Genomic DNA, 26,335 nt, shown 5'->3' with positions numbered 1-26,335 from the left:
CTTTTTCATTAAACCAGTTGAGTCTGTTTGTGTTTAAAGTTTCATTTTGAGTTATTTATTTCAAATCTCAAAAATAGCCCATAGGTGTATTTCCCCCCCCCCCCCCATACACCTATTCGAGACTCTTCGGACCTAACAACCAACTAATGGAAGCTTCCATTACAACGCCGACAACAGGTGGTCAAATGGGGCATTTGCCGGTGCTCACTGAAAGAGTTACACCCAGCGCACCAATTAGATTGGTCATTTTTATTTATATGTAAATTCAATCTCATTGGAATTTATATTAATAAAGGCATTTATTTATCTAATGTATTTGTTTTTAATAACTTATGCGATTTAGATGAAGTCCTTAGACCATAAAGAGTTATAAGATATGATCACGCATATGATGGTGATTATGAAATATGTCTTTAAAGCTTTGGTCTTAAAATAGTTCCGAGTGAAATAACTATTCAAGAAAAGGATATTGAATTGTTGGAATTAGCTCGCACATATGATACACACTCATAAGATGAGAATGTTGCGTTTCATCAACATTAACGTAGTTGACGTAAGTGTATATATGTGGGTGCTTGTTGGAGAACAAGTACACCGAACTGACCCGATAGAAATTCTTATATGGAATTTGTTTTATCGAAATAAGAATTACTATATTATGATAGTATACGATTAGTCCTTTGACTTGAGACACCATAGTAATCTTGTATTAGTTCTATTTCATTTTGATATATTTTCTGATTGCTAGTCAATCACTAAAGATTTTATGTTGGATGAAATATGAACTTATATGGAGATTAATGAGTGGTCAATAAAGAATCTATTACTTGTGAGACAAGAGAATTTCCTATAGTTTTCATTGTTCATAACTTGAAGACCTTGGCCAGGGCATAATGAATTATGATTCATTAAAGAGTTATTGAATTCAATTGAAAATATGATTATTGGATTATATTGAGTTTTCGATTTAATTCCATACTCAATATCCAATTGGGAAATTAGATGATAGAAGGACTGTACGTGTATGACGATTCATAATCAAAACAGGTTTACTCGCTATTTCACATAGTGCTAGATGACCATGCTACTTGCTAGATGTTCCCATGGTTTATAGGTTCTTGAAATTAAACAGTTAATTTCAAGTGAATTAATTTATCGGATAAATTAATTAAGTTGTAATGTGTTACAAGCCTGTTACTAGTGCTAGTCGTGAACCTAAGAGGGTCACACACAATTTAGTAGAACGTGTCAGATTGAATCGATTTAAGAGTTAAATCCAATTAATTAATTTGATTAATTAAATTGAGACTTGTTCTAAATTAATGAGTTAATTTAGATATTCAATTAAATTAGTTTTGTTGAATATAATCCGATTAACAAGTCTGATTCTATATTAAATTAATAGGATTAATTTAATTAGAGATAAAGTTAATTAGATTAATTTTAAATCTAATAAAATCAGAATTATATATATATATATATATATGGATATATATAACTGTATCCGGATATAAGATATCCGGATATTCTCCGGATTGGAGAAGAAGAAAATGAAAAGACGTCTGTTCACTAGACATAACCGCAGAAGGATTTAATTTCCATAATTTCCATAATTAAGGGAATTAATCTGCAGCTGTAATTTGGGGAACGCGTTTCCTTAAATTAAAACGTCTTCTGCATTTTTATTTTCTTCTCTCTCTGCTCTCGCCGCTCAGACGCTCTCTGCTCGGTCTCTCTCTGATTTTCTCTGCAACACAAGTGCTTAGTTCTGCTAGCGAAGAACTAATCGCTCGACACGAACACTAAGTGTGGACTTGATAGAGGGGATACGCTTGGATCCCTGCGAGCAACCGATTGCTTCCATTCCCGACATCAACCGGAGAGCGAAAAGGTATGAGATTCTATTCTCGCTCGTTCATCATGTTAACGTGAAGTCGTTAATGCCGTTGGAATGAAATAATAGTTATTTCATTTATAATTTCGAAAAAAATTGTTTCCGCTGCGTTTTTCGACCCGATCTCAACAGTGGTATCAGAGCCCGGTTTCACGTTAACGTGATGTTTTTGGTTCGTTGTTGGCATGATTTAATTGTTGATTATGCTTGAGTTTATTTTGTTATTCAAAGAGTATGAAGGAAATCTGAAAATTCGCATGGTTTTTAATGAAAACTTGACTGTGGCATTTTATCGAACACCTTATTGGCGTAAACTGAATGGTGATGTTTGGGCACGAAATTGCCATGGCTGGTCATGGTGTGCGACGCCATTGCCACTATGGGCATTGAGGAATGCCTTAACATGCACCATGTCACTTGTGTAGCCTATAGGAACCGAGATTTGTCTCGGTTTCGCTCAAACTCGCTAGGGCAATGGAGCACGCGAGTTTGGGGCTGAATGGTGCTGAGTTTTGGGCTGTTTTGTGAGCAGCCTAGGCTCCACAATGCCATAAGCATGCTGCTGTTGTGCAGTTCGCACAGGTGGTGCGGGCTTGCTGATGCGCTGCTGCGTTTCTGGCTCGCCCGCCACCTGTTCGGCGAAATGCCTCAACGAAGGCTGCTGTGTTGTGCAGCCTGTGTGCGTGCGTGCTGTTGTGTGCGTCGTGTGCAACTGTTGTTGCGGCTCGGCGTGCACAGTAGCTCTCACGGCATGCCGATGCGACTCGTGATTTTGGCATTTTAGAGTTAATAGTTAATTCTAACAATGTGATAAAATTGTTTTATGCAAAATCAAAACTTCATGCTTTGAATAATGAAATAAATCATTAAATCCACTTGGTAAAATTATTATGCTTTATATCATGTGATGAATGTTAGCATGATTTATTTGGGGATGATCATGAGCCGATACCCATGTGATGGTTTTATTTGTTTTATGCTTTGGGTTTTAAAATGGGGACTGTGAGCCTCTTATTCCTCTCTATGTAATCGTTTTTCATTTATGCAATGAGTGTAGAATAGAAAGTGAGGTTTTTATTTTTCATTGTATTTTTGGAGGACGTTCGTGGCGAAGAAATAAGAGGAGCTCAAGGCCCATATATGTATGGGATTACATATGATGTAATAGATAGGTCTTTCATTTTAAAATCCCTTAGATTGTCCTTTGACCCGTTTTTGGCTCGAAACGGGTCGCATAGGAATGGCTATGATCATCCCATCGCTTTATATATTTAGCATGTTTGCTAGTATATTTTTTTAATGCTTATTTGCGCGAATCATGTGATGATGTTTGCATTAATATAACCCACCTAGTTAATAGGTTTCGATGAGGTCTTGTAAATTAAATCCCCAAGTTTTTGAAACTTTTATAAAGTTATATTTCAAGTTAAATTGGACAAGTTGAATTGGATTCATCGTTCCAAGCCTACCATCAAAAGTAAAATCATGAGATGCTACCACACTATATCACTTGCCATGAGTCATGGAGTGGTTTGGTGATGGAAAGCTGTGATTTTTACTAAGTATATAGATACTCATGGAATAATTTATCACTACGTTGTCCATGAGTCGTGGAACGCATTGATACTTTATTTACATGAATGTTTGATGGGTATAACTTGACACTTAGTACTATATGGGCTCATAAAATTGAGGTGTATAGGAAAGGTGAGGTAAAATAATATTGAAGGTTATATAGAGATATAATTGTCAAAGAGTTGACTACCGATAAAGGTACTATATTTACTTTCTTGTTCCTAGCCTACTGCTTAACTGAAAACTGACTAAGTGCAAAGAGAAACTTAATCCCAACAACTTGCTCAAGACTAAAGACTATTTGAAACAAAAGATTTTCGCTGCGTATGTTATCAGTTTGACTGATCTATCCTTGATAGTCAGGAAGACTTATAACATCTCTGTTTTAACAAACTCGATTGAAGCGTTACTTGAATCAGTTAAGACTTTGTTACTTAACTGATAACTCATTACTGAAGAGTATTCAGTATCAGTCGCCAACATCGGTTTAGTCAAAACTCTTTTTCATTAAACCAGTTGAGTCTGTTTGTGTTTAAAGTTTCATTTTGAGTTATTTATTTCAAATCTCAAAAATAGCCCATAGGTGTATTTCCCCCCCCCCCCATACACCTATTCGAGACTCTTCGGACCTAACAACCAACTAATGGAAGCTTCCATTACAACGCCGACAACAGGTGGTCAAATGGGGCATTTGCCGGTGCTCACGACTTGGAAACCGTCGCGCTTCATGAAATCGGGCACCTTTTAGGGCTCGGACATAGCTCGGATGCGGCGGTAATTATGTTTCCTAATATGGGAGCCGGACTGACTAAAGATTTGAACGCAAATGATATTCAAGGAATAAGGACTTTATACAATCGCTAAAATCTTAATTAGATTTAAAGGTGTGTGTTTATTTGCATGTGAAAATAATTTTCCACTATGTTAGGATTTTCGTGATAGTATCTAAGGTTCGTCGTTGGTTTTTATGTTTTGTCGTAATTTGTAATTGAAGTCCACAAGATGAAATGAAGTCTTTTTATTTTCTTTAAATACTTAATCTTTGCATGAAATAAAGCCTTTAATTAATTGACCAGCCCATCACATTGTTGTTCATGTGTAATGTAATTCATATATAAGAACTATGAAATTAAACTTAATTAACTACAATTTTTTTACTTCGGCCTTCCTGTTAATTAAAAATGTACTATATATGTCCAATAATGTGATCAGTTTTTATTAGAAGATCTTGATAGTTCTTACTGCGACCCGAATTGAAAAATAGATAGAACAATATAAAGTTGACTCGAAATGCAATGGATTATTAGCCCAATCGAGCGTTGGTTTGGTAAATGTGATAGATAAGATTGATAACATTGATAGAATTGATAACATTGATAACATTGATAGAACAATATAAAGTTTTTAGAAACAATAGGGCCAAATGGCCCTATTCAACATACAACATCAAATTTTGTCCACCATTTGAAAAAACATAAATTTTAGCCATTTTTTGTATGTTATGACTATTCTACCCTTCTCTCTCTTTCCTCTCTCTTTCTCATCTCCCTCTCTCTCTCTCCAGCGGCTGCGCTATCTCCTCTCTCCTTCTCATCTCCCTCTCTCTTTCTCCAGCGGCGCCGAGCAGAAGTCACCGGAGCAGATCTGATCGCAGCTGATCTGATCGCAGCGGCGAAGCTGATCTGATCGCAGCGGCGCCGAGCAGAAGTCAGCGGCAGAATTCGTCGGAGTAGAGGATGAGGCGGCGACGGTGGAAGAGATCCGATCCTCTGAAACGCGTGGAGGAGGGATTGGTCAGGTGGCGGATGATGAGGCGGCGGCGGCGACAGATCAGATCTGATCTGATCTGATCTGTGCTGATCTGATCTGTGCTGCACGTATGGCACTTATGGCACTAATAGTGCCATAAGTGCACACTTCCCCATAGGGTTTAGATGTTCCATTTAGGGTTTAAATGATGTTGTTGTTTCTGTATTTGTGCTGCACGTATGGCACTTATGGCACTATTAGTGCCATAAGTGCCCAAATGACCATTTTACTTAGTTTTATTTTGAATTTTCGTTGGCACTTATGGCACTATTAGTGCCATAAGTGCCAAAATGACTATTTTACTTGGTTTTATTTTGGATTTTCGATGGCACTTATGGCACTAATAGTGCCATAAGTGCCTAACCCGACCCGGCACGCGACCCGCGTGCCTGATCCTACCCAGTCCGCCTCATTAAGGGCAAAAACGTCCAAATCAATAAAAATGGCCAAAATTTGTGTTTTTTCAATGTGTGGCCATAAATTGTGTTTTATGCTTCATTTTGGCTACTTCAAAATTTTACTCAAGTTTTTTTTTTTATTTTTTTATATTTAATGTTTAGTATTTTTTAATTATTTTTTTATATTTTTTTAAAGACCGAAAATTCGGTCGTTAATATTATTATTATTTTTAATTTTTTATATTTTTTTTAATAAAAAAAATTTAAGACCGAATTTTTCGGTCGTTAATATTATTTTTCATTTTTTATATTTTTATTTATTTTATTATTTTTTATTATTATTTTTTATTTATTTTATTTACTAACGACCGAAAAATCGGTCGTTAATATTATTTTTCCAATTTTTAAATTTCATTTTTTTTTGTTATTATTTATTTTTATTTTTTTATTTCATTTTTATATATAAATATTTAATTATTTTTAATTAATTTTCTATTTAATTCTTATTTTTCAATTATTGAGAATATTTTAAAAATGATTGTTATTTTCATTGTATATTTGATTGTTATTTTTCGTACTCTTATTTTCTTCTTTTTTAAAAAAATTACAATAATATTAATTTTTTTTATTATTTTAAATTTTATCATATATTTACCGTAAATATTTCGCCGGCACCACAAGTTTTAGATATCATCTCGATATATTCTAAGGTTATGAATGAATAATATTGTATATTGAAATAGAGTTTAAATGAATTAATAGGTGTTAGTTATATCAATAATACGCGTGTTCTGTACTGGTGACTACTCGAAAAGAACTTCAAAGTTAAACGTGTTGACCTAGAGCACTAGTAAGATGAGTGACCCACCGGAAAGTTCGTCAAATCGTATGCAATTAAAATCAAAATACAATAGAAATACCAAATACTTGTGTGATACAAAGATAAAGGTAAAAAGAAAAAAAAATATTTTTTTTCAAAAAAAATATAATTTTTTATTTATTTTTAAAGACCGAAAATTCGGTCGTTAATAATAAAGAATTCGGCCGTTAATTAAAAAAAATAATAAAAAAAAATCATCTTTTTTCTTTTTTCTTTTTAACGACCGAAAATTCGGTCGTTAAAAATAAAAATTCAGTCGTTAGATTTAACGACCGAAAAAAATAGTCGTTGGGACTCAAAACGACGATGCAAACAACAACCACCGAAAACGATCGTTAATTCGGTCGTTAACACCATTAACGACCGTTGTCGGGGTTTTAACGACCGAAATTTCGGTCGTTAGAGCCGCATTTTCTTGTAGTGAATAATCATCTTTCTTTTCATTTAAAAAATAATAGATTTCTTTTTGTCTCATACTTTTTGAAAAATATATTCTCAAAAAGTTAATTTATCTCTTCTATTTTATAATAAATTATTTGTTTGTTGTTCTTTCTTTTTGATCACTATTAAATTACATCGATTCTCAAGATGATGCAGACGTTTCTCTCTCTTTTTGCCCTAGCCGCACGTAATTCTGCCGCCGCCTTTTGCCGAACGATGGCCAGTTCTCTGCCAGCCGGATTTCGCGACAAGGGAGCCCTTAACCTCCCCTCCGTTTCTGCGAATTTTGAAAAGCCACAAACCATAAATAAGCCCAACTCTTCAAGTCGATCTCCCGCTTCCATGACTATTCATGGCTCATCAGGCAACGGCGCGGCGACACATGATGTTGCCAAGATTGCGGACAATCCCGCTGGTGGTACTGTAACTACTGCAAACCCTAGCGTGCCTGGAAACGCTAGGATTTCTTATGCGAACGCCACTGTGAAGCGACCTGTTAAGCGGCCGGATTTAGCAGCCCATGTGTTTCACGATTTGCGTCCAACGAAGGAGGGAGATCATTTCTCCCTGAAAATACCAAAGGTTTTATATCTTAAGGAGGTTCAAGCATTTGAGCACGCGTTGACAGGACGTCTCCTGCTGGGAAAATGCGATAAGCCACGTTCAACTATGGAGTTGAAGTCGGAGCTTCAACAACTTTGGGGTATAGCTTCTGCTTGGCAATTGATTCCATTAGGAAAGGGCTATTATACACTCCGATTTACTACGGCGACTGATAAAGCTATAGCAAAGGAGAAGGCGATCTGGGAACTCTCGAAGGGAAATCTTCGGCTCCGGGAGTGGACTTGCAATTTTGATCCGTTCAAGGAGAACTCTCCTTTGGCTAACGTGTGGGTCAGAATTCATTACCTTCCAATCGAGTACTGGAATCCACAAGTTATCTCTGGCATTGGACGTTTCTTGGGCCACCCATTGAAGATCGATGGTGCGTCGGCAGGAAGAGATTTTGGATAGTTCGCCCGTATTCTTGTTGAAATAGATATGTCTCTTCCTATCCCTAATACTATACTTATTGATATGGAGGAGTTCTCTTTTCATGTGGAATTTGTTTTCGAAAATCTTCCTCTTTATTGTGGTCGCTGCAAGATTATGGGACATTCTCCAAATGGATGCCGCAAGAACAAATCGGTGGCGCCGGGGGAGATGAATGGTACGAATACGGCGTTGTCGAAGCAGCCGCAGATTACCCAGAAACCCCAGCCACAGCCGGTGCTTGAGTGGCAGCAGGTCGGTGGAAGACAGCAGGTTGGGAAGGAGCCGATAGTGGCTGAATCGGAGCAGGTTGGGTCCAATGACAGGAAGCAGATTACTGAACCGAAGGAGTTGCTGGGGAATTCTTTTGGATCCTTGGTGGCAGAAGATGTTGAGGAGGAGGATGTGGTAGATGAGGATATTGATGTGGAGACTAGAGAGGGACGCCTGGCTGTGAGTCCCATGAAGGGTTTAGAAGGGCGTGATGATGACTTCGACTGCGAGGCCAGCATCTTATAGAATAAGGAGTTAGCCCTTGAGAACGCTATAGAGCACAACATCTGGAGCATGAGTTGGCAAAAGCGCCAAACTCTTTGGCGCAGCCGGTTGGGGCGAGCACAGAGACTGATTCTCCTATCCCTGGTTTGCCGGGGGCAACAACGGAGAATGGAGGACCTGTGATAGAGCAGATTACGGAGGTTGATGTTGGTAAGCAGTCAAATCCTACTCCGGACGAGATGGCGAGTCATATAATTAGGTTAGAGGAACAGGTTAATCAGGGAATGCAGTTGCTCTCGGAGCAGAAGCGCGGACGTGGTCGTCCAAAGGGCTCGGTAAAGGGACGAGAGCCTGTACATGCAATTCCGGAAGGTTGTATTAAAAGTCGTCTCAGGAATGCGGAAGAAATGGGTTACAAGCCGAGGGAGTTTGTGGTTGACCTCACCAATAGGCCCAGTATGATTGCAATGAATAATGTTGTCTATGGGCGTTGGTCGGATAACATGGATGATTATCCTGAGTTTCAGTTTTAGTTTTCATGTTTTGTGCCCTTAGTCTGCGTCTTTGTGCTTTCAAGGGATGATTTTTCTTCTTTTACTTTTTTAATAAATCTCAATTTAATAAACTATTTGTTTGTTAACATCAGTGTCCAAGTCTTGTGACCTATTAAATTGAGATGGAATGAGTATAACTTGGCTAAATTGAAATTGAAGTGTCAATAAAAAAGATATTGTTTTGATTGTCACATAAAATAAAATAAAATTATAAAAACTACACATCATCACTTCAAGCTCACCCCATCTATGTCCTCTTCTCTCTCTCTCTCTCTCTCTCTCTCATCATGATGAACAATAGGAAACCCTCCTCATTGTTTACCAAATCCAGTGAGACTGACGCCACACCATTCCACTTCCGCTCCAACAAACCCTTCACTGCACCTCCAAGGCCCGCTTAATTTCCTCGTCATCCCCATCAAAACACCAGCCTAACCTCTGCGTACTATGTGAACCACGCTCAAACTGAGGCCCATCTTGCTTTTCTGCAGTTGCAAACCACTTATGATAGTCCCTCCTCCTCATCCCCCCCTCTCTCTCTCCCCTTTTTCTCTTGTTGAAATTCTTTGACATCATTTAATGATATCCAATGGAAATCACAGTCAATGATAAGATCTAGATTTATAATTGAATCATGAGTAGAGATAATAACAAAATAGCATGTGTCATGCATGAACTACTCGATTGAGCCTAAGATCTGCCATGCATGTGTCTATCAAAATAGCTCAATCAATTTATCTCATCTTTATTATTTAAAGGGAAAAGATGCAGATGCACCCCTATAGTAGAGACCCCTATAGCGTATTGTTCTTTATAGTCGACATTGGATCAAATAGGCCCCCGAAGTCCAAAACATTGAACAATTAAACCGACTGAACTAATGGGACGTTTTCGTCCGTTAGTTTAATTTTTTTTTTCAAAAATGGGCCCCACCCTCCCAAAATGGAAGAAATTGTTTTAATTTCTTCACAGCTCCACCGCCTGCTTCACCATTGCCGTCTTCGTCGGCCTCTCGCTCGTGACGCCATATTTTTTGATTTTTTCAGTATATACCACAATATTGGTATTCACCGATGTACTGCGGCATCCGAAAAATCCATACTTTTACCTTACCGTAAATCTTCAGACGGTATCATACCTTACCGAAAAATTCGATATACCTTAAATTCGATATTTTACAATATTTTTCGATACGATATGACCGGTATAATGAGTTTTCGGTATATTTCCCCAACCCTAAGCATATCTTCTATCCTCTCTCTCCTTTGAACACCTCTTCAAAATAAACCTTCCAATACTAATTCTTCTCGTTATTGAAAATGTCTTAAGTGCATCAGAACTCCACCCATTGTTGTCGTAAGAACTCCCATCGCCAAAACATTAAGCCAAAAGTGTGTGTTCTCTTTGGTCGATAAATTTGCATGAGAAAATGAAGGATAAAAAAAAATCCCCCTTTAAATGTCTCCTTTATTTTTTCTCATTTCATACAAAAAGAGAATTTCATCATTTCTCATTCATTTTTTTTCGCTTGAATTAGGAATAATATTATCCCTTCATTTTTGTTGTGATATTATCCATTCTCAAAGTGAAAATGATGAATGAGAAAGGGTGCAATTATATTTTGTAGGAAATGAGGGAAAAGAAATGAGGTATTTAAAGGGTTTTTTTTTGACATGATAAATTTATCGATCATAGAAGACAAAATTGCAGAAGTAAAAACTCGAGAAGTCAAAGCCTTGAAGACACAATTTAGCCAGAACACGAAAAGACAAAAGTCAGAGCTCGGAAGCCACAACCTCAAGTCCAAAGACAACACTTCTGATTTGTTCCATCCCTCATAAAATTCCCAGAAAAATCAACATGAAAATCACAAAATTCAACAAAAGTATAAATACATTTACAAATAAATAAGGAAATTGCAATGATTTTGAAACATGGAGTAAAAGTACAACAATAATGCAAGATGAAATGTTTTCAGCTACAACTCTGTAATCTTAGCTTTCTTTCTTCCGAAAGCAATTTTGCAAACCTGCGAAAGTAGCAGAATTATGTTGTGAAGCAACATTTAAATAATGGTGAAATCAGTATCTAACAATGTAAAAAAATGACTCACTTTTTCAATGACTCGCTATTGGTTCCACCATTCTCAACAGTCTCATAAACTCCCGTTTGACAATTCATCCTCGAAACTGGTTTGCTCAATAGCTCTTCTCCAAGCCTTACGCAATTCTCCAAGTTTTCCGTTGTTGCCATATCCATATTCACCATGTCTCCACTCAGATTTTCATCCTTTTTGTTATTCAGTTTTAATAATCAACAAACAAATTAAATGGGAAAAAAAATTACTTCCTTATACTAATTTTTTTTTTTTTTTTTGCTTTACAAAAATATGTAAAAAATAATGTTTTTATTTTTTATACCCTTATTTATTATTTTCACACATCATTTTCACATTTAAGTGGAATAATGGATTAATTTCATGGGACGGATGAATTCTTTAATTAGCTAGCTATCCATCTAAGCCTTCACTAGTAAGGATTGAAAGAGGTAGGGATGGAGAAATTCTAATGATGATGAGGATAACAAATAGGGATACCTATGCTTAATACACGAACTTACACTAAATTTTGTTTTTCCACATACACTAAAATTTACTTTGTTCGTTCCAATAATAACGTCCCAAATTTTCTTTTTGGGCGTCCAATTTATAATATCTCAATCCAAAACAAAAAAAAAAATACTTTTTCTACTCTATATATATATATCTCTCTCCTCATTTACTTTATATTTCTATTACTTTATCTATATTTTCTTAATTTGCGTGCCCCATTTTTTTGGGACCTTATTATTGGGACGGAGGGAGTACATCTCCAAATACATGAATTTTCAACTATTTTGATTTTTCATATGATTGTAAATTTCCAACAAATTGATGCCATTGTCACTAGATCAAGTGACAAATTAATTGCATCGCGACTACTTGAAGAGGCGTAGACATTTAACTACGTCGTTTAGTACATCAGACGACATTCACCATCCGCCTCGGTAAAAGTTGGTGTATTTAGGTAGCCCTAAAGTAGTCAATCATAAATGTATATCACGAAGCATGATTAATAAACGCCTCCTTACCTGAATGCGAAGATAATTATGTTGTGAATGCAGCGCTTTAAAAAATACGGCATTGTGAAAATCAACCATGTCTGAAGTGGCCTGGTTGTAGGCTCGTAGCAAGGGACTTGGAGTTGCATAGAGCCATCCCACCACCCCCCATTCCGAAGCAGTTTTGGCATCGTATTTTTCTTCGTTCTTCCGGGCGCCCGTGCCCAGCGATACTACGAGAACACGCCTTAAATCCATGGGATCATCGGATCCGGAGTTGTGGTTGGAAATCTCTCGCGTTACCTCCGAAATAGCAACCAAAGTCTGAAAATTATTGAAGAAAATTGAGTTGGATCCGATTCAAATAATTATTAAAAGTAGTTGTTTTTTTTTATTTGAACCCGGAACCGCACTGTTCACACATAGGAGGTCGCACCGATTAAAAGCAGTTGTTATTACCGGGTTATTAGCAGCAATGCCGCCGTCTATGAGGTTGAATGCGTCGCCCTGGTTCTCAAAATAATGGGGAGGAAGGGCGGTTGGTGCAGCTGAAGTACTGATGCATATGTCTGATAACAGCGCATCCATTGTAGAGTTCTTTTCTGCCTGCTACAAGTTCAAAAAATTATTTATGTTCGCTTATAATTTTATAGGATTTATTGTATGTAAATACATTATCTAATTTCAATTTCTAACCAAATAAGGAGAAATTTATTGAATTTAAATTCAGGTCGAATTCAACCCATGAGACACGAGGTCCTATGCTCAAAACATTATATATAAACGAGTCCTATTTCTGGCGGAAAAATAAATAAATAAATAAAATCAGGCCGAATTGAAGACCTACGTGACAAACACGAGGTCCTATTCTCAAAATATTATGTATAACCGAGTTCTATTACCGACGAATTTTTTTTAGAATAATGATAGCTTTTCATTTTCAAAGTCAAAAAATAAAAAATATAGTATTTATTATAATTTTATTTTGTATAATTATCTATTTTGAGTTTTGAAAGGCATATTATCCTTACTTAAGTTGCAAACTTTGCTCGACATATTTGACCAATATAAATTGAGCATGTTGAGCATTAGTGTATATGCGATAAAAAAAAAATTAATACTCTACATGTTTCACCTCTGCGAGTCGAGCAATAATGATAAATGTATGAATGTTCGACCACTGCGAGTATAGCAATCGTGCATTCTTAGATAATGCACCAATGCTCGATATACTCGACCATTATGAGTTGAGCATTTGAACATCAATGCAAAATGCACTAATGCTTAAATGGATATAATTTATACAGTATATTTTATAAAAATATAATATACTCCCTCCGTCCACGAAAGAACTTCATACTTTTTCTTTTTGGACCGTTCACAAAAGAACTTTCTATCTATTTTTGGACTATACCCACCACTTACTTTTAACTTTTTCACCACTCTCAATAATAATTACAATACTTTTTCACCACTCCCAATACATTAACTTTTTCTCCATTGTTATACATTCAACAATTTTTTTCTTAAAATTTATCATTCCTTCATAGAAAAATTCTTTCAAGAACTAAGGGAGTATAACTTTTAATGTTCTATCTTTTAAAATGGATAGATTCCACTCTCACCCAAAAACTCATATATATAATGTGATAGGGTAGCAACTTTCATGCTTTTCAGGCCATATTAGATAACAAAAATCCAATAATAAGTTAACATTAGAAATCTATCATACAAAGATTCTAACTCTGCCTTCACAATGTTCATCAAATTCTAGACAATTAAGTTATTATTAGGTGAATTCGGAGTTACGGTTAGATTTCGCACACTTAGAGTTTGTGCAATTTCTCGCCAACTACTTCTATGATCTATCTATTCTTTAAAGGGTTAAGATGCAGATCCACCCCTAAAGTAGAGGCCCCTAGAGCGTTTATCCCCTTATTCTCGACCTTGGCGCAAATACCTCCCCATAGTTCAAGAAAATGGTGTAATTAAACCTAGACCTCTAACGCCGTTAAGTATCGTTAAACGTCTGGATTTAATTGCACCCTCTACTTCAGGGGTGGATCTGAACCTTAACCTCTTTTTTTTCAATTTCGGCAACCCATCTTCGGCATCAGCTTAGCTACCCCAGTAGTCATCGGCTCCGACTTGCACCTTGTTAACTCGCACGAGCAACGCCACCAGCTTCTTCATCGCCCCGCACAACAACATCGATGACCAAGAGATTGAGTGCGTGCGACCTGACAAGGTGCATGTCGGAGCCGATGAGTACGGAAGCGGCTAAGCTGATGTCGGAGGTGGGTTGCCGAAATTAAAAAAAAAATTAAGGTGCAAATCCATCCCTGAAGTAGAGGGTGCAATTAAACCCAGACGTTTAACGGCGCTTAACGGCGTTAGAGGTCTGGGTTTAATTGCACTCTTTTCTTGGAGTATGGGGAGGTGTTTGCGCCAGAGTGGAGAATAGGGGGGTAAACGCTCTAGGGGCCTCTACTTCAAGGGTGGATCTGCACCTTAACCCTTCTTTAAATTAGAATTTGATAATAATTTGCTACATATCAATATTATTCATGAACATTGTTCTCATTTAGCCTCCGTTGATATATTTTGTTTTCTACATTTGTTTTTTATTTTAATACCTCAAAAATTATTATTTGCTTCTTTTATTTGATAAAATATATAGAAATCAAAGCTCATTTTGTTCTTTTATTCATTTTTTTGAAGTTATAGGAAAAATGATCAAATCTGCTTTGATTTTTGTGTAATTTGTGAAAAATAATAATGTCATATTCTCTTTAGTTGTAAGTATATCATTAAAAAAGAAAAGAAAAAAAGAAAAGAAAAGATGGAATTTTTTTTATCACACTTTAGTGATACCCACTTTTTTATCTCGTATTCTCTTTGGTGAAAGAATAAGAACATCCACATCAAAAAAAGAGCATTCACATCCGTTGAGTCAGTTGGAGGCTCATGTACGGAGGAGACCACTTATGAGTCAATGCCCTGCATTGGGGAGGCTCATCCAACTGACTCGTATTCTCGAGTCGCCTATGCCCTGTATCGGTCGACTCATCATACAAACCGACTCGAGTCGACTGAATGAGCCGGCTGATGTGGGTGCTCTAAGTTCATCTCATATCACATTTATTCTATACACTTGTTCTTTTGTTAAAAATAAATGGATAAATTATTAAATGACTATACTACCCTTATTATTTAATTGATTAGTTTATATTTTTCATAAAACATGGAGTATTTATTTATTTATTTTTAATTAATGCAATTTAAAACTTAATATTTTAATAATAAAGATAGAGTGAAAGAAAAGAGAGAAAAATGTGTGTGTGTGTGTGTGTGTGGGACAATCAAAAATGAAAAATGAGTCATTTTTAATGTGATGAATATAGTATATGAGTCATTTTTAATGTGATGAATATAGTATATATATTTGGGTTGAGTAGCAGTTACACCCCTAACATAGACACTCCTATGACATTTAGCCCCCCCTATACTCGACACTCCTCTTGACGTTCCGAATTGAAAGATTATAAAAATATACAATATGAGAAAATATTATTACACGTTGAATTGGAGTAGAAAAGTGGGAAATAGGCTGCTCGGGAAAATTTTCCTTTCATCCGAGGAAAATATTTCAACTAAGAGAATGTGAAAAGAGTGAAAAATGAGAAAAAAAAATATATTTATTCCACTCTTTTCCATCAAAGAGAACACACTTTTAGGGTATGTTCTCTTTGATTGATATATCATGGAAAACTGAGGGATAATTTTAAATTTTTTCTTCCTAGTATACAAAGGAGGACTTCATCATTTTTCATTTCTACTTTTCACTTCAAGAAGGAATAATATTATCAACACCAAAATAGAGGGATAATATTATCCATTCTTCAAGTGAAAAGAATGAATATAATGCAAAATGGTGAAACTCTCTTTTATAGAAAATAAGTGAAAAGAAAAGAGATATTTAATGGGAAGATATTTTATTATCATTCCTTTTTCCATCTTAAATTAATCAACAAAAAGGACACGCACTTAAAATAAATAAAAAATGTATACAAATAAAAAAATGCGGTAATGCTAATTAGGAATTAGGATTAACAGAGAAGGGTACTTAGAAACGATGCTCACTAAAATATGTAACATTACATTTTATCGTTAAAGTGCGTAGCATAACTTTCCTTGTTAATTAACACTAGTGTATTACCCGTCGAAATTCGACGGGTACATATTTTCTTGTAATTTATATATTTTATGTTATTTTTATGATAATTATATAAAATAATTTTTTATGTAAATTATTTATATAATTAATTAAATTAAATTAAATTAGTAATACATTTTAAATTATATCAATGTCAACAACTTTTAGCAATTAAATTATTAATTTTGTTGAGATCATAAAAATACCCATTAGTTTTCATATGAAATTTTATAAAAAATTGACGCGTAAGAAAAAAAAAAGAGTAGAAATACATATAAATTTGACATAGGTATCATATAATTCCGAACTTCTAAAAGCATAACTAATTATGAAAATAATCTCGCCTGATATTTAAAAGACCATAACTGATTTATCGAACATCGTATCATTTGGAGTTTTAAGACCAACCAAGTTGTGGGCATCAGCTCGTCGCAAACTTGACAGATCACCTCTAACTTTTGAGCATCATCTTGTCTGAAACTTGAAAGAGAATCATCTCGTCTAAAACTTGAAAGAGCGTCATATCGTCTGGAGTTTTGAGCATCATCTCATCTAGAGTTTGAGAGAGCATCATCAAATATGAAATTATATTCAACCATGACTCCAATTGTCAACTATCTAACAAACATAACTCTAACAATTTAGATATTTTATTTATATATGTAATTTTAGTTCAAACTCTAGAGAGAAAGGAAAGAGAAGAGTTCTTAAAGCAGTAAAAGAGAGAGCGTGTGTTTTATTTCATCATCGTAGGTATTTATAGGCATTACAGTCGGGGTAAAGTAGTAAATTCGTCTGGTCATCTATTCCGCATGCTCGTCATTAAACTAATTAAGGCTATTATTAGATTATAACTTGTCAGGTCGTTGTCCCCTAATTACAGAGCTGGATTCTGTCCTCATCATCCCGCTCTGTCTAGTAGCTCTGGATTTCCTTCCTTGGGGCAGACCTCTACTCTTTGGCTCCGCTCTGCTAAGTAGCTCCGCCTTCTGGCGAATTGTCTCTAACGTGTGGCTCCGCGCTCTGGCTCCAATAGCTTAGCTCTGACTCTGGATCTGGCGATTTGGCTCTGGCTCTGACTCTAATGACTTAGCTCTGACTCTGGATCTGGCGACTTGGCTCTGGCTCTGACTTTAATGACTTAGCTCTGGAATCTCTGCTCTGACATCTCTGCTCTGGCAACTTAGCTCTGGCCCTCTGCTCTGGTTAGCTCTGGCTCTGTCAGCTCTGCTCTGGCAACTCTGCTCTGGTTAGCACTGGCTCTGGCATCTCTGCTCTAGCAACATGGCTCTGACCCTCTGCTCTGGAAGCTCTGCTCTGGCTCTGGCAGCTCTGCTCTGGAAGCTCTGCTATGGCAACTCTGCTCTTTAAGCTTTACTCTAGCAACTCAAAATGGTATTATATGGACCCAATCAACTGTAATTTACATATTCCGTCGAAAGGCTTATAACATATCTTTCACAAGTCAGAAACAAATTTTATTCAAATACGAAGCACTAAAATTACACAGCAAAAGGTTTGCTTTGCTCCCTAAACACAGCAAAAAAAGAACAAAAGTACCTTGTGTTGGCTGAAAAAACACGATGAAGCGTAGATCATTATTAACTAAGGAATTTATAGCTAAAAATCTAGGTATGCAATTATAGAATTTAACTAAGGAATTATCGACTTTAGAGAGAGAAAATGATTGAGAGAAGAGAGAGACAGTGAAGGGGGAGACGACGCCGATCGGATTCAGGGACGATGGCGATGGGGTGAGGAAGAGGCAGGCGTGAGGAAGAGGCAGGCGTGACTTTTGTTTTAAAAGTGAGAATGAGAATATATAGATTGGATTCTCAAATGCCACGTTGGAGATTGAGATTGAAAAGAAAGAATTTGAGGCCTGCCACGTAGGCTAAGGTCTAATCGTATTATAGAATTTTTTTTTTATTATTATTATTATTATTATTATTATTATTATTATTATTATTATTATTATTATTATTATTATTATTATTATTATTATTATTATTATTATTATTATTATAGTAATGGACGAACAGAAACAAATAAAGTTTGCAGAAATGAAAAATATATTTTTCTTCCCTATATAAATAAAATGTATGGATTTATTTTATAAAAAATAAAAATAAAATTTTAATTATTTTGATAGACATAAAATAAGATTTTGTTTTAAATTAATCAGTTTATATAATTTGTGCCTTATTATGCAAACATGTAAATCAATGACCGGACCCGTTTATAATTTACATATATGTGCATGTCTCAATTCAAACTTAATTTAAAATTAATTTTATTGAAAATTATTAAGAATATAAATATTATATATATATATATATATATACACACACACACACACAATATAATATATTGCAACATATACATATAATATGTACGCTATTGAGAAATATAAAATTAATAACAAATATACATCTAATCACTAACATTCAATTAAAATAATTTATCGTATATAGATTATAATTTTTTTCTTATCAGACATATAAATCTATTTTTTTTCTAGAAAAAATAAATAATAAAAGTTATTAATTTAGATTATATGTAATGTTAATATTATTATATATATACATTTATTATTAGTTATATTTATTATGATTAATGAATCTTTATATAGAATGTAATAGTTAATTAATTAATAAATGATGAAGATTATATATGGAAAATTTTGAAATGGTGAGATTTTAGATATGCCACATAGGCTAAGGCTTAATCCTATTATATAATAGATATGCAATAAACTAAGTAGAAGTAGTAGAAGTTAAAAATGAGCAGCAATTTTGAGTAATACCGTATAAGAACTGAAGATGACAGGTTGAAGTTTCTTGATGTCGAAAGTGGGAACAACGACATTGGTTAAGGTTTGATGCAACCTTAAATCCCCCAAAATCTCCCTTGTAAGAGTGCGTATGTATTTACCGTCGTATTTTGGGCCCGCAAACGCCTTCAACGTTCCGATTAACCCTGCAAATAGCCCCCTGCATTTACATCATATCATTAACTGTTTTTTTCTTAACTTACAAGGTACGAGGGGTATTTGAATACAATTATTAATGCAACCCACGTCTTACGTGTGGGACCAACGAACAATCAAACAAACAATAATACATCACCACCTTAAAGTGGGAAAACATCGCCGCTAAGCGAGATCAAACCCAAAACCTCTCACAAAGGAGAGTTTTTAGGTGCCTCAGCTTTGCCACTAGAGCAAGGCCTCATCGGCTACATCATATCATTAACTGTTTTTTTCTTAAGTTACAAGGTACGAGGGGTATCTGAATACAATTATTAATGCAACCCACGTCTTACGTGTAGGACCAACGAACAATCAAACAAACAATAATACAACACCACCTTAAAGTGAGAAAACATCGCCGCCAAGCGAGATCAAACCCAAAACCTCTCACAAATGAGAGTCTTTAGGTGCCTCAGCTTTGCCACTAGAACAAGGCCTCATCGGCTACGTCCTATCATTAACTCATTTTGAAACATGCCACATGCTAATTGATGTATCGAAATGCATTTTTGGTAGCCAAGTACAAATACAATCTGCATCCTCTGTTTCAACATTTTGGGCCGCCTTGTTTTGCTCTATTTCCAAAATTTATGTTTATTTATTTTTGGCTGAAATTCAATCAAATAACTCCTCAATTTTTTTGAGTAATCTTTTTCTACATTCTCAGATTTCTTATATACTAGCACTTGTATCTCGTGCAATGCAAGAAAAATATTTTTATATTCTATATTTATATAAAGTTATTATCTAACTCAATTACTCCCTCCGTCCCATAATAAGTGGCCACATTTCCTTTTTCGTCTGTCCCACTATAAGTGGCTGCTTTCTAAAAATGGCAAAAGTTTACTTTAATTAAGTCAACAATTACTCACTAATTTGGTCAACAATTGTAGGCCACTTTCTACAAATGCCAAAATTACTTTAATTAAGTCAACAATTACTCACTAATTTGGTCAACAATTGTAGGCCACACTCTATTAAAACATATAACACTCAATTTCTTAATCTCCGTGCCGAAAAGAATGTGGCCACTTATTATGGGACGGAGGGAGTATCATATTTATAAATATAATAAAAAATTAATTTTAATTAAATATATTTGAGTTGAATATTGAAAAATAAATAAAAAAATTAAGAAAAGTTCACAATAATAAAAATTGATATTATAAAAAGACAAAAAATATAGATTTATTTAAAAAAAAGATGAGAGAGGAGAGAGAATGTTTTAAAATTTTAATCTTTAAATAAATATAACTTTTACATTTTAAATCAAATATTTACATAAGTATCAAATTAAAATTTTTATCGTGATATTTAATTTGATATGCATATTAAATATTTTATAATTAGTCGAATTGCATAATTTTAGAAAGAAATAAAACTAAAAAAAATAGAGAAAAAAGAAAAAAAAAAGAAAAAATATAATTTATAAATAAACCTTCAATTATAACTACAAAATTACCATTCAATTTTAAAATTGATTTGAAATTGATTTTCAATTGAAAATTGTCTTTTTTTAATATAGTATAGCTATGAGTATTTACTTTTTTTAATATAGTATAGATATGGGTATTTAATAATACTAGTGTACCTCATTCGCAATGCGTGATTATTTGAAGGATAAAATGTACCTAAATTGATGAACTTTAGTCAAAATTCATTTTTAACATGAACTTTCAAAAATTCATTTTTATACACCAACTTTGAGACCCTATTCAATTTTAACACTGAATTCATCTTCGGTGATTAAAAAACATTCGTGGCACCTTGGGTAGGCTCACTACCATCCCCAAAATATACAGAAAGACTGATAGTTGAAAGCTAATGGATAGTATACCTGCACGTCAGTGTCATGCGTGTTTTTAAATTGTCGAAGAAAAATTTGTTGTTAAAATTGAACATGATCCCAAAATAAATATATATAAATAAATATTTGTTAAAAATAGATTTTGACTAAATTTCGTGTCTTTAGATGCATTTCACCCTTATTAGATTCAATATGTGCACATGCATTGTTGATATCAACTAATACTATTAACTAATAAAATTAAAATCTGATGCCAAATTTTAACAATAATACATTAACAATAACACACAAGTAATATAGCCAAAAAAATAGCACAGAAAATAGTGACACGTGAAAGTTGAAAATTAATTATGCTATTCAAAAGTCAAAATCTTTATTTTCTCAAAAAAAAAAAATCAAAATCTTTATTGGTCATTTGTTTGTCAGAATTGATTTCTTCACCATCTGTTCGCAAGAACTGATGAATAGATCAATTCTGGCGATGAAACTGATCGGATACCAATGGATCAGTATTATCGAATAGATCTATTCGATAGATCAGTATTATCGAATAGAAATAGATCAATTCACTGCAAGAAACTGGTCGGATACCGATGGAATTGTCCATCGGTAAATCAAATTTTTCATCGGTAAAGAAAAATTCCGTCAGTAAATCAAATATTCCGTCGTAAATTTCGTCATGTTTTTTGGTAATGATTATTGCGAATATATATGTGTTGGCATGTAGATCCAAAGAGGATTCTGACTTTTGAATTGTCATACAATTAATTTTGGCTTGCGAGTGTGATCGTATTCTAATTCTGGTTGAATTTCGAAAATTAAAAATTAAAAATAATTAACCCCAAAAAATATCATATACGCAATATATAATTAAAAAGAAACTTTATTCCTACCTTGGTTGAGGAAATATTTTAGGACATTGCTGGAGATAAAAGGGAACTATGTCTTTGGCGGAATAAAGAGGTTGATTGTTTGAATCAGGTGCCGTTAGCATCGCCGTTACAAGACCACCTGTACTTGTTCCTGCTATCACATCGAAATAATTTGCAAGTCTTGCATCTTCACCATCTAGCTCCTATACCACCGTACCAACTTTGTTAATTTACGTTTTAAAGGATAATTAATTAAGCTTGACTATGCCTAAACTTTCAAAAAAAAAATATCAACGATTGTTAATTTTTGACGAATAAATGTCATCATAGCTAGTTGAAGTATTGTAAACATCCATCTAGGCTATTTAATATATTGGCCATTTAAGCTATATAGACATTTAAAGGGTCCACCCTAACTTTAATTTAGGTGCAATTGGCAAATGGGGAAAAAATCCACGCAAATGAGGGTGTGTTTCTCTTTGATGGAAAATAGTGAAAAATATACTCCTTTCGTCCTTTAGTGAGACTAAAGGGGCCATGTTAAATGGGACGGATGGAGTATATTTTACTCTCTCCGTTCTATTATAAGTGGCTTAAAATTTTTTGGCGCATGATTTAAGGAGAATGTGTAAATTTGTTAAAAAATGGTAGGGCTCATACTTTCTTTAAAGGTTAAAGTTTTTTCATTTATGGAAACATGTACTCCCTCCGTCCACGAAAAAGTGCCCCATTTGGGTGCCGGCACGGGTACTAAGAAAGCTGATAAAGTTGTTTTGAGCGGGGTAAAAATTACAATAGGGGTAGTTCTAATGATATTGATTAGTTTGTTAATATTTTCTTGTCTTTTAGTTGTTGAGAGTTTAAACAATCCTACTATTTATTGAGTTCGATTTTAATGTTAAAGACTAGTATTTAATTTTTATGCCTATATTAATTCTTGTGTTTTTTTTAACATATTCATTCTTGTTTTTTTTATGCCTTTTTTAATGTTAAAGACTATTTAATTTTTTTTTTTTTTGAAAAAAAAAAAAAGACTATTTAATTTTTATTTTATTGTATAATTGTAGAGAAATCAATTGATTAGTTGGCACTAATATATAAAAATAAAATTAAATTTACTTTAGTTTGTCAAAATATAAATATAAAAATTATTATCCACACATATATTATGTGTGGTTTAAAAAAATTAATAGAGGTGCACATCAAATATAAAAATAAACTACATTAAATAAAATAAAACTGAAAAAAGAATTACCGCCATATAATAAATGTTACAAATAATTTTTTTGCTACACATTTTAAATGTCAATAACTAATTGAAAGTTTCAAATTGTTTCACCTACACATTTTTCAAAATATGTGTGGGTAAAACATCAATTACGATTTGCATAAATAATTAATTAAAGCCAAAATATAAATGTAGCTAAAAATATTTTCCCACGTTTCTTACATGTCAAGAATAAATAATGATAAAAATTCGTTACCCACACATAGATAATTTAGAATTATGCGTGGTTAATAACTTTTATTAGTTTGCCACGTTGGCGCAACAAATTTAAAAATAAATTTTATTATACATTAATAAAACTTAAAAATAACCGTAAAATAATAAATGTCACGAAAATATTTTTGCCACACATTTTAAATGTCAATAACTAATGAAATTTTTTTGTGTGAATTACCTACACATTTTGAAATTATGTGTGGCTAAACTACCACACATTATTATGTGTGGGTAATTATATGTGGATAAAAACTCAATTTCTTGTAGTGCGGAATTCACACGTGAAGCGGAGTTAATTTTCAGAACATATTTATTATTCCATTGAGCTAATCAACAAACATACATAGCCCAAAAGCCATTAAATCGGGTTGTAGATACAATTGGAGATACAATTTGGAGGGTTTGTGTGTATTTCTTCAACTTGTTTGAGTTCAGAGAAAGAGTAATTTAATTTTGGGGGAAATGGGATTGATTAGGCGTTGGGTGTTGGTTTCGTAGTTTTAATTAGTGAATTAATTGTGTGAGTTTTGCACAGATTAAATAAAAGTGTGGATTTAATTAATGACATAAGTTGTAAATAAATTGAAAAGTAAAGGGTATGAATGTACAAAAAGGTAAACATGACACTTTTTCATGGACAAAAAAAAAGGGGTAAGTATGACACTTTTTCGTGGACAGAGGGAGTAACTTATAGTGGGACACTCCAAAATATAATATAAATCACTTTTAGTGGGACAGAGGACGTACTATTTTTCCACTCTTTTGACGTGTTCTCTAGAGTGAATAATTTTCTCAAGGTAATATGGAAAAAAATTCAGACAACCTATTTTCCCTCTTTTTCCACTTTAATTCATAGTAATATTATCATGGGGTATTCGTGTTATAATATTTTTCAATGTCTTCCATCCTAAAGAACATGAGATAAAAAACATGATGATGGAATAAATTTTTTTATTCATTATTTTATCATAATAAATTTGCAACCAAAAAGATCACATTTTGAAAATTTGTGTATTTTGAGGTAGACTATTTTACTTCATTTACAAAATCAAAGTTTGATTCATATATTTATGTGTAGTTACCCTGCAAAAAATCATGTATTGACTTCCACTGCATGCATGTTCTTCGAAAATTAATTGCATTTCATGACATGTTCAACTGCTTCTTTATATTTCTATTGATATGTTCATGACATGTTCAATGTTTCTCTATTCTCTACTTTTTTCGCTTCTCCGTTGAACATGGCTCGAATCAATCTCAACCGTTAGATTAAATAAGACAATGGCTGAGATTGCTTCTCCTTTCTTTGCAAATATTTGATTCTCCATAGAACTCTCTCCTATATATATATATATATAGATGAAGAAGATTGAAAGTCGAAACATATGTATACCTGCAACTGGGATTCCAAGTAAGCGAGTATAACTCCAGGGATGATTCCTCTTACACCTCCGCCATCAATGCTAAGAATGGTGACGAAATTCCCTCTGCTTCCATGCTGATTTCCTGAGTTGGATGAATACTTATCCTCCATAACTAATTCTATTGATTCCCTTGTTGTGTGAGTCTGCGTAGAAATGTGCTTTATAATGATAAATACCTATTAAAATTCATCTTGAACGAAAAAAAAAAAAAAAACAGATTGAAATGAGCTTTCAATGCAAGCTGTACAGTTGCCAAATAAATATTTATGATCAATGCTTCATGTTTTTAAAAGCAAAATAGCTGTATAAAATGCATTGGAAACAATGAGCTAGTGTTTTTTAATAATTACGAATTATTCTTAACTTGACACCCACCCAACTAATCTGTTGTATTTATACAACTCTTTGCTTAGGTCAACGATATACAGAATCTGCCCACATAATAAGGTATAACTATCTGCGCATGCATTTCACATGTTATTCTTTTGTTTTTAGATTAAGAATATAAAATAAATAGTTGGTTAACTTTTTCAGTACACAAATAGCTGGCTAACAACTACATCTCTTTGACGGATTTTAAGAAAATATTTATAGATCTTGCGACGGTCTTGCGTGTCGAGTTGTTCTCGGGTTGATACGATAATGATCTGATATAATAAAGTCAAACATGAACTTAATTTATTAAAATTTATTCGACATGAACACGATCATGACACAATTTACACTGACATGTACAATTCACGAATATAATAAAAACAATATATGATAACGATCGATCTAATAAAAATTTGAATCACGAGAGAAGAAGAAGTTAGTGGCACTAATAGACTGCTGAAATAGAAATTTTATTAACAATGAATAAAAGAGATTTAAGAGAAAAAACAAAAAAAAGCGAAAGCACCCGCAAGAGACCACGGGTAACCGAAAAACGGCCAAAACTAAGAGAACATTTTTAGAGGGTCTTCCTCGTCAAGAATTGTAGCTCTAATGCCTCTTTTCAAATTAGACAAAATATACACACTATTATAAGATGAGCGTTGAGTTGAGTTTTTAGTTCTCAACAATAAATTTGTGAAAAACAAAAAAATCGAGCTAAGAACATAGGAAAAAATTTAACTTAAAATGTATTCATCGCGTAAAAGAATGATCAGTTTCTTCATTTTACTAAGAGAAATATGAAATGCTTGTGAATAACTTATAAATAATCCCTTACTTTTAAACCTAAGCTCCATATTTATAACATATAAACTAAATCGAACACCAAGACCCATTAGCTATTCGATTTGGGAAAAGTTCTATGT

General features: G+C 33.8%; 2 protein-coding genes across 3 annotated transcripts in view; one reads left to right on the top strand and one right to left on the bottom strand.

Annotated features, from left to right (window-relative positions):
* Positions 1-4,333, top strand: part of LOC130990795 (metalloendoproteinase 5-MMP-like) — a 35,873-nt gene extending 31,540 nt beyond the window's left edge. Inside the window, exon 3 of the mRNA XM_057915028.1 lies at positions 4,112-4,333. Coding sequence (XP_057771011.1) covers positions 4,112-4,333 — 222 coding nt within the window. The remainder of the gene's footprint in view (positions 1-4,111) is intronic.
* Positions 4,334-10,790: 6,457 nt separating this feature from the next.
* LOC130989166 (patatin-like protein 1) lies at positions 10,791-25,372 on the bottom strand. Of its 2 annotated transcripts, none has more exons than XM_057913104.1 (7): positions 25,004-25,372; positions 22,128-22,309; positions 19,203-19,389; positions 12,640-12,789; positions 12,211-12,504; positions 11,195-11,370; positions 10,791-11,110 (listed from the first exon to the last, which is right to left on the bottom strand). In XM_057913104.1, exons 1-7 carry the CDS (start codon positions 25,142-25,144, stop codon positions 11,056-11,058), a joined length of 1,185 nt encoding a protein of 394 aa, XP_057769087.1. In that variant the 5' UTR covers positions 25,145-25,372; the 3' UTR covers positions 10,791-11,055. The 2 variants fall into 2 exon arrangements, with proteins under 2 accessions (XP_057769087.1, XP_057769088.1); XM_057913105.1 differs by having other exon boundaries at positions 12,640-12,786; positions 25,004-25,366.
* Positions 25,373-26,335: the final 963 nt, after the last annotated feature.

Source organism: Salvia miltiorrhiza, chromosome 6 (assembly GCF_028751815.1).
Source record: "Salvia miltiorrhiza cultivar Shanhuang (shh) chromosome 6, IMPLAD_Smil_shh, whole genome shotgun sequence".
Lineage (NCBI taxonomy): Eukaryota > Viridiplantae > Streptophyta > Magnoliopsida > Lamiales > Lamiaceae > Salvia > Salvia miltiorrhiza.
This window is presented reverse-complemented; position numbering and strand designations above follow the sequence as displayed.

What these genes read in the sequence shown, in the direction of transcription:
- LOC130989166 (XM_057913104.1), bottom strand. Translation starts at nt 25,144, where the DNA reads ATGGAGGATAAGTATTCATCCAACTCAGGAAATCAGCATGGAAGCAGA. An exon ending in GCATTGCTGCTAATAACCCG is followed by an intron (nt 12,505 to 12,639) that starts GTAATAACAACT and finishes AATAATTTTCAG; the next exon opens with ACTTTGGTTGCTATTTCGGA. An exon ending in ATAATTATCTTCGCATTCAG is followed by an intron (nt 11,371 to 12,210) that starts GTAAGGAGGCGT and finishes AATAACAAAAAG; the next exon opens with GATGAAAATCTGAGTGGAGA.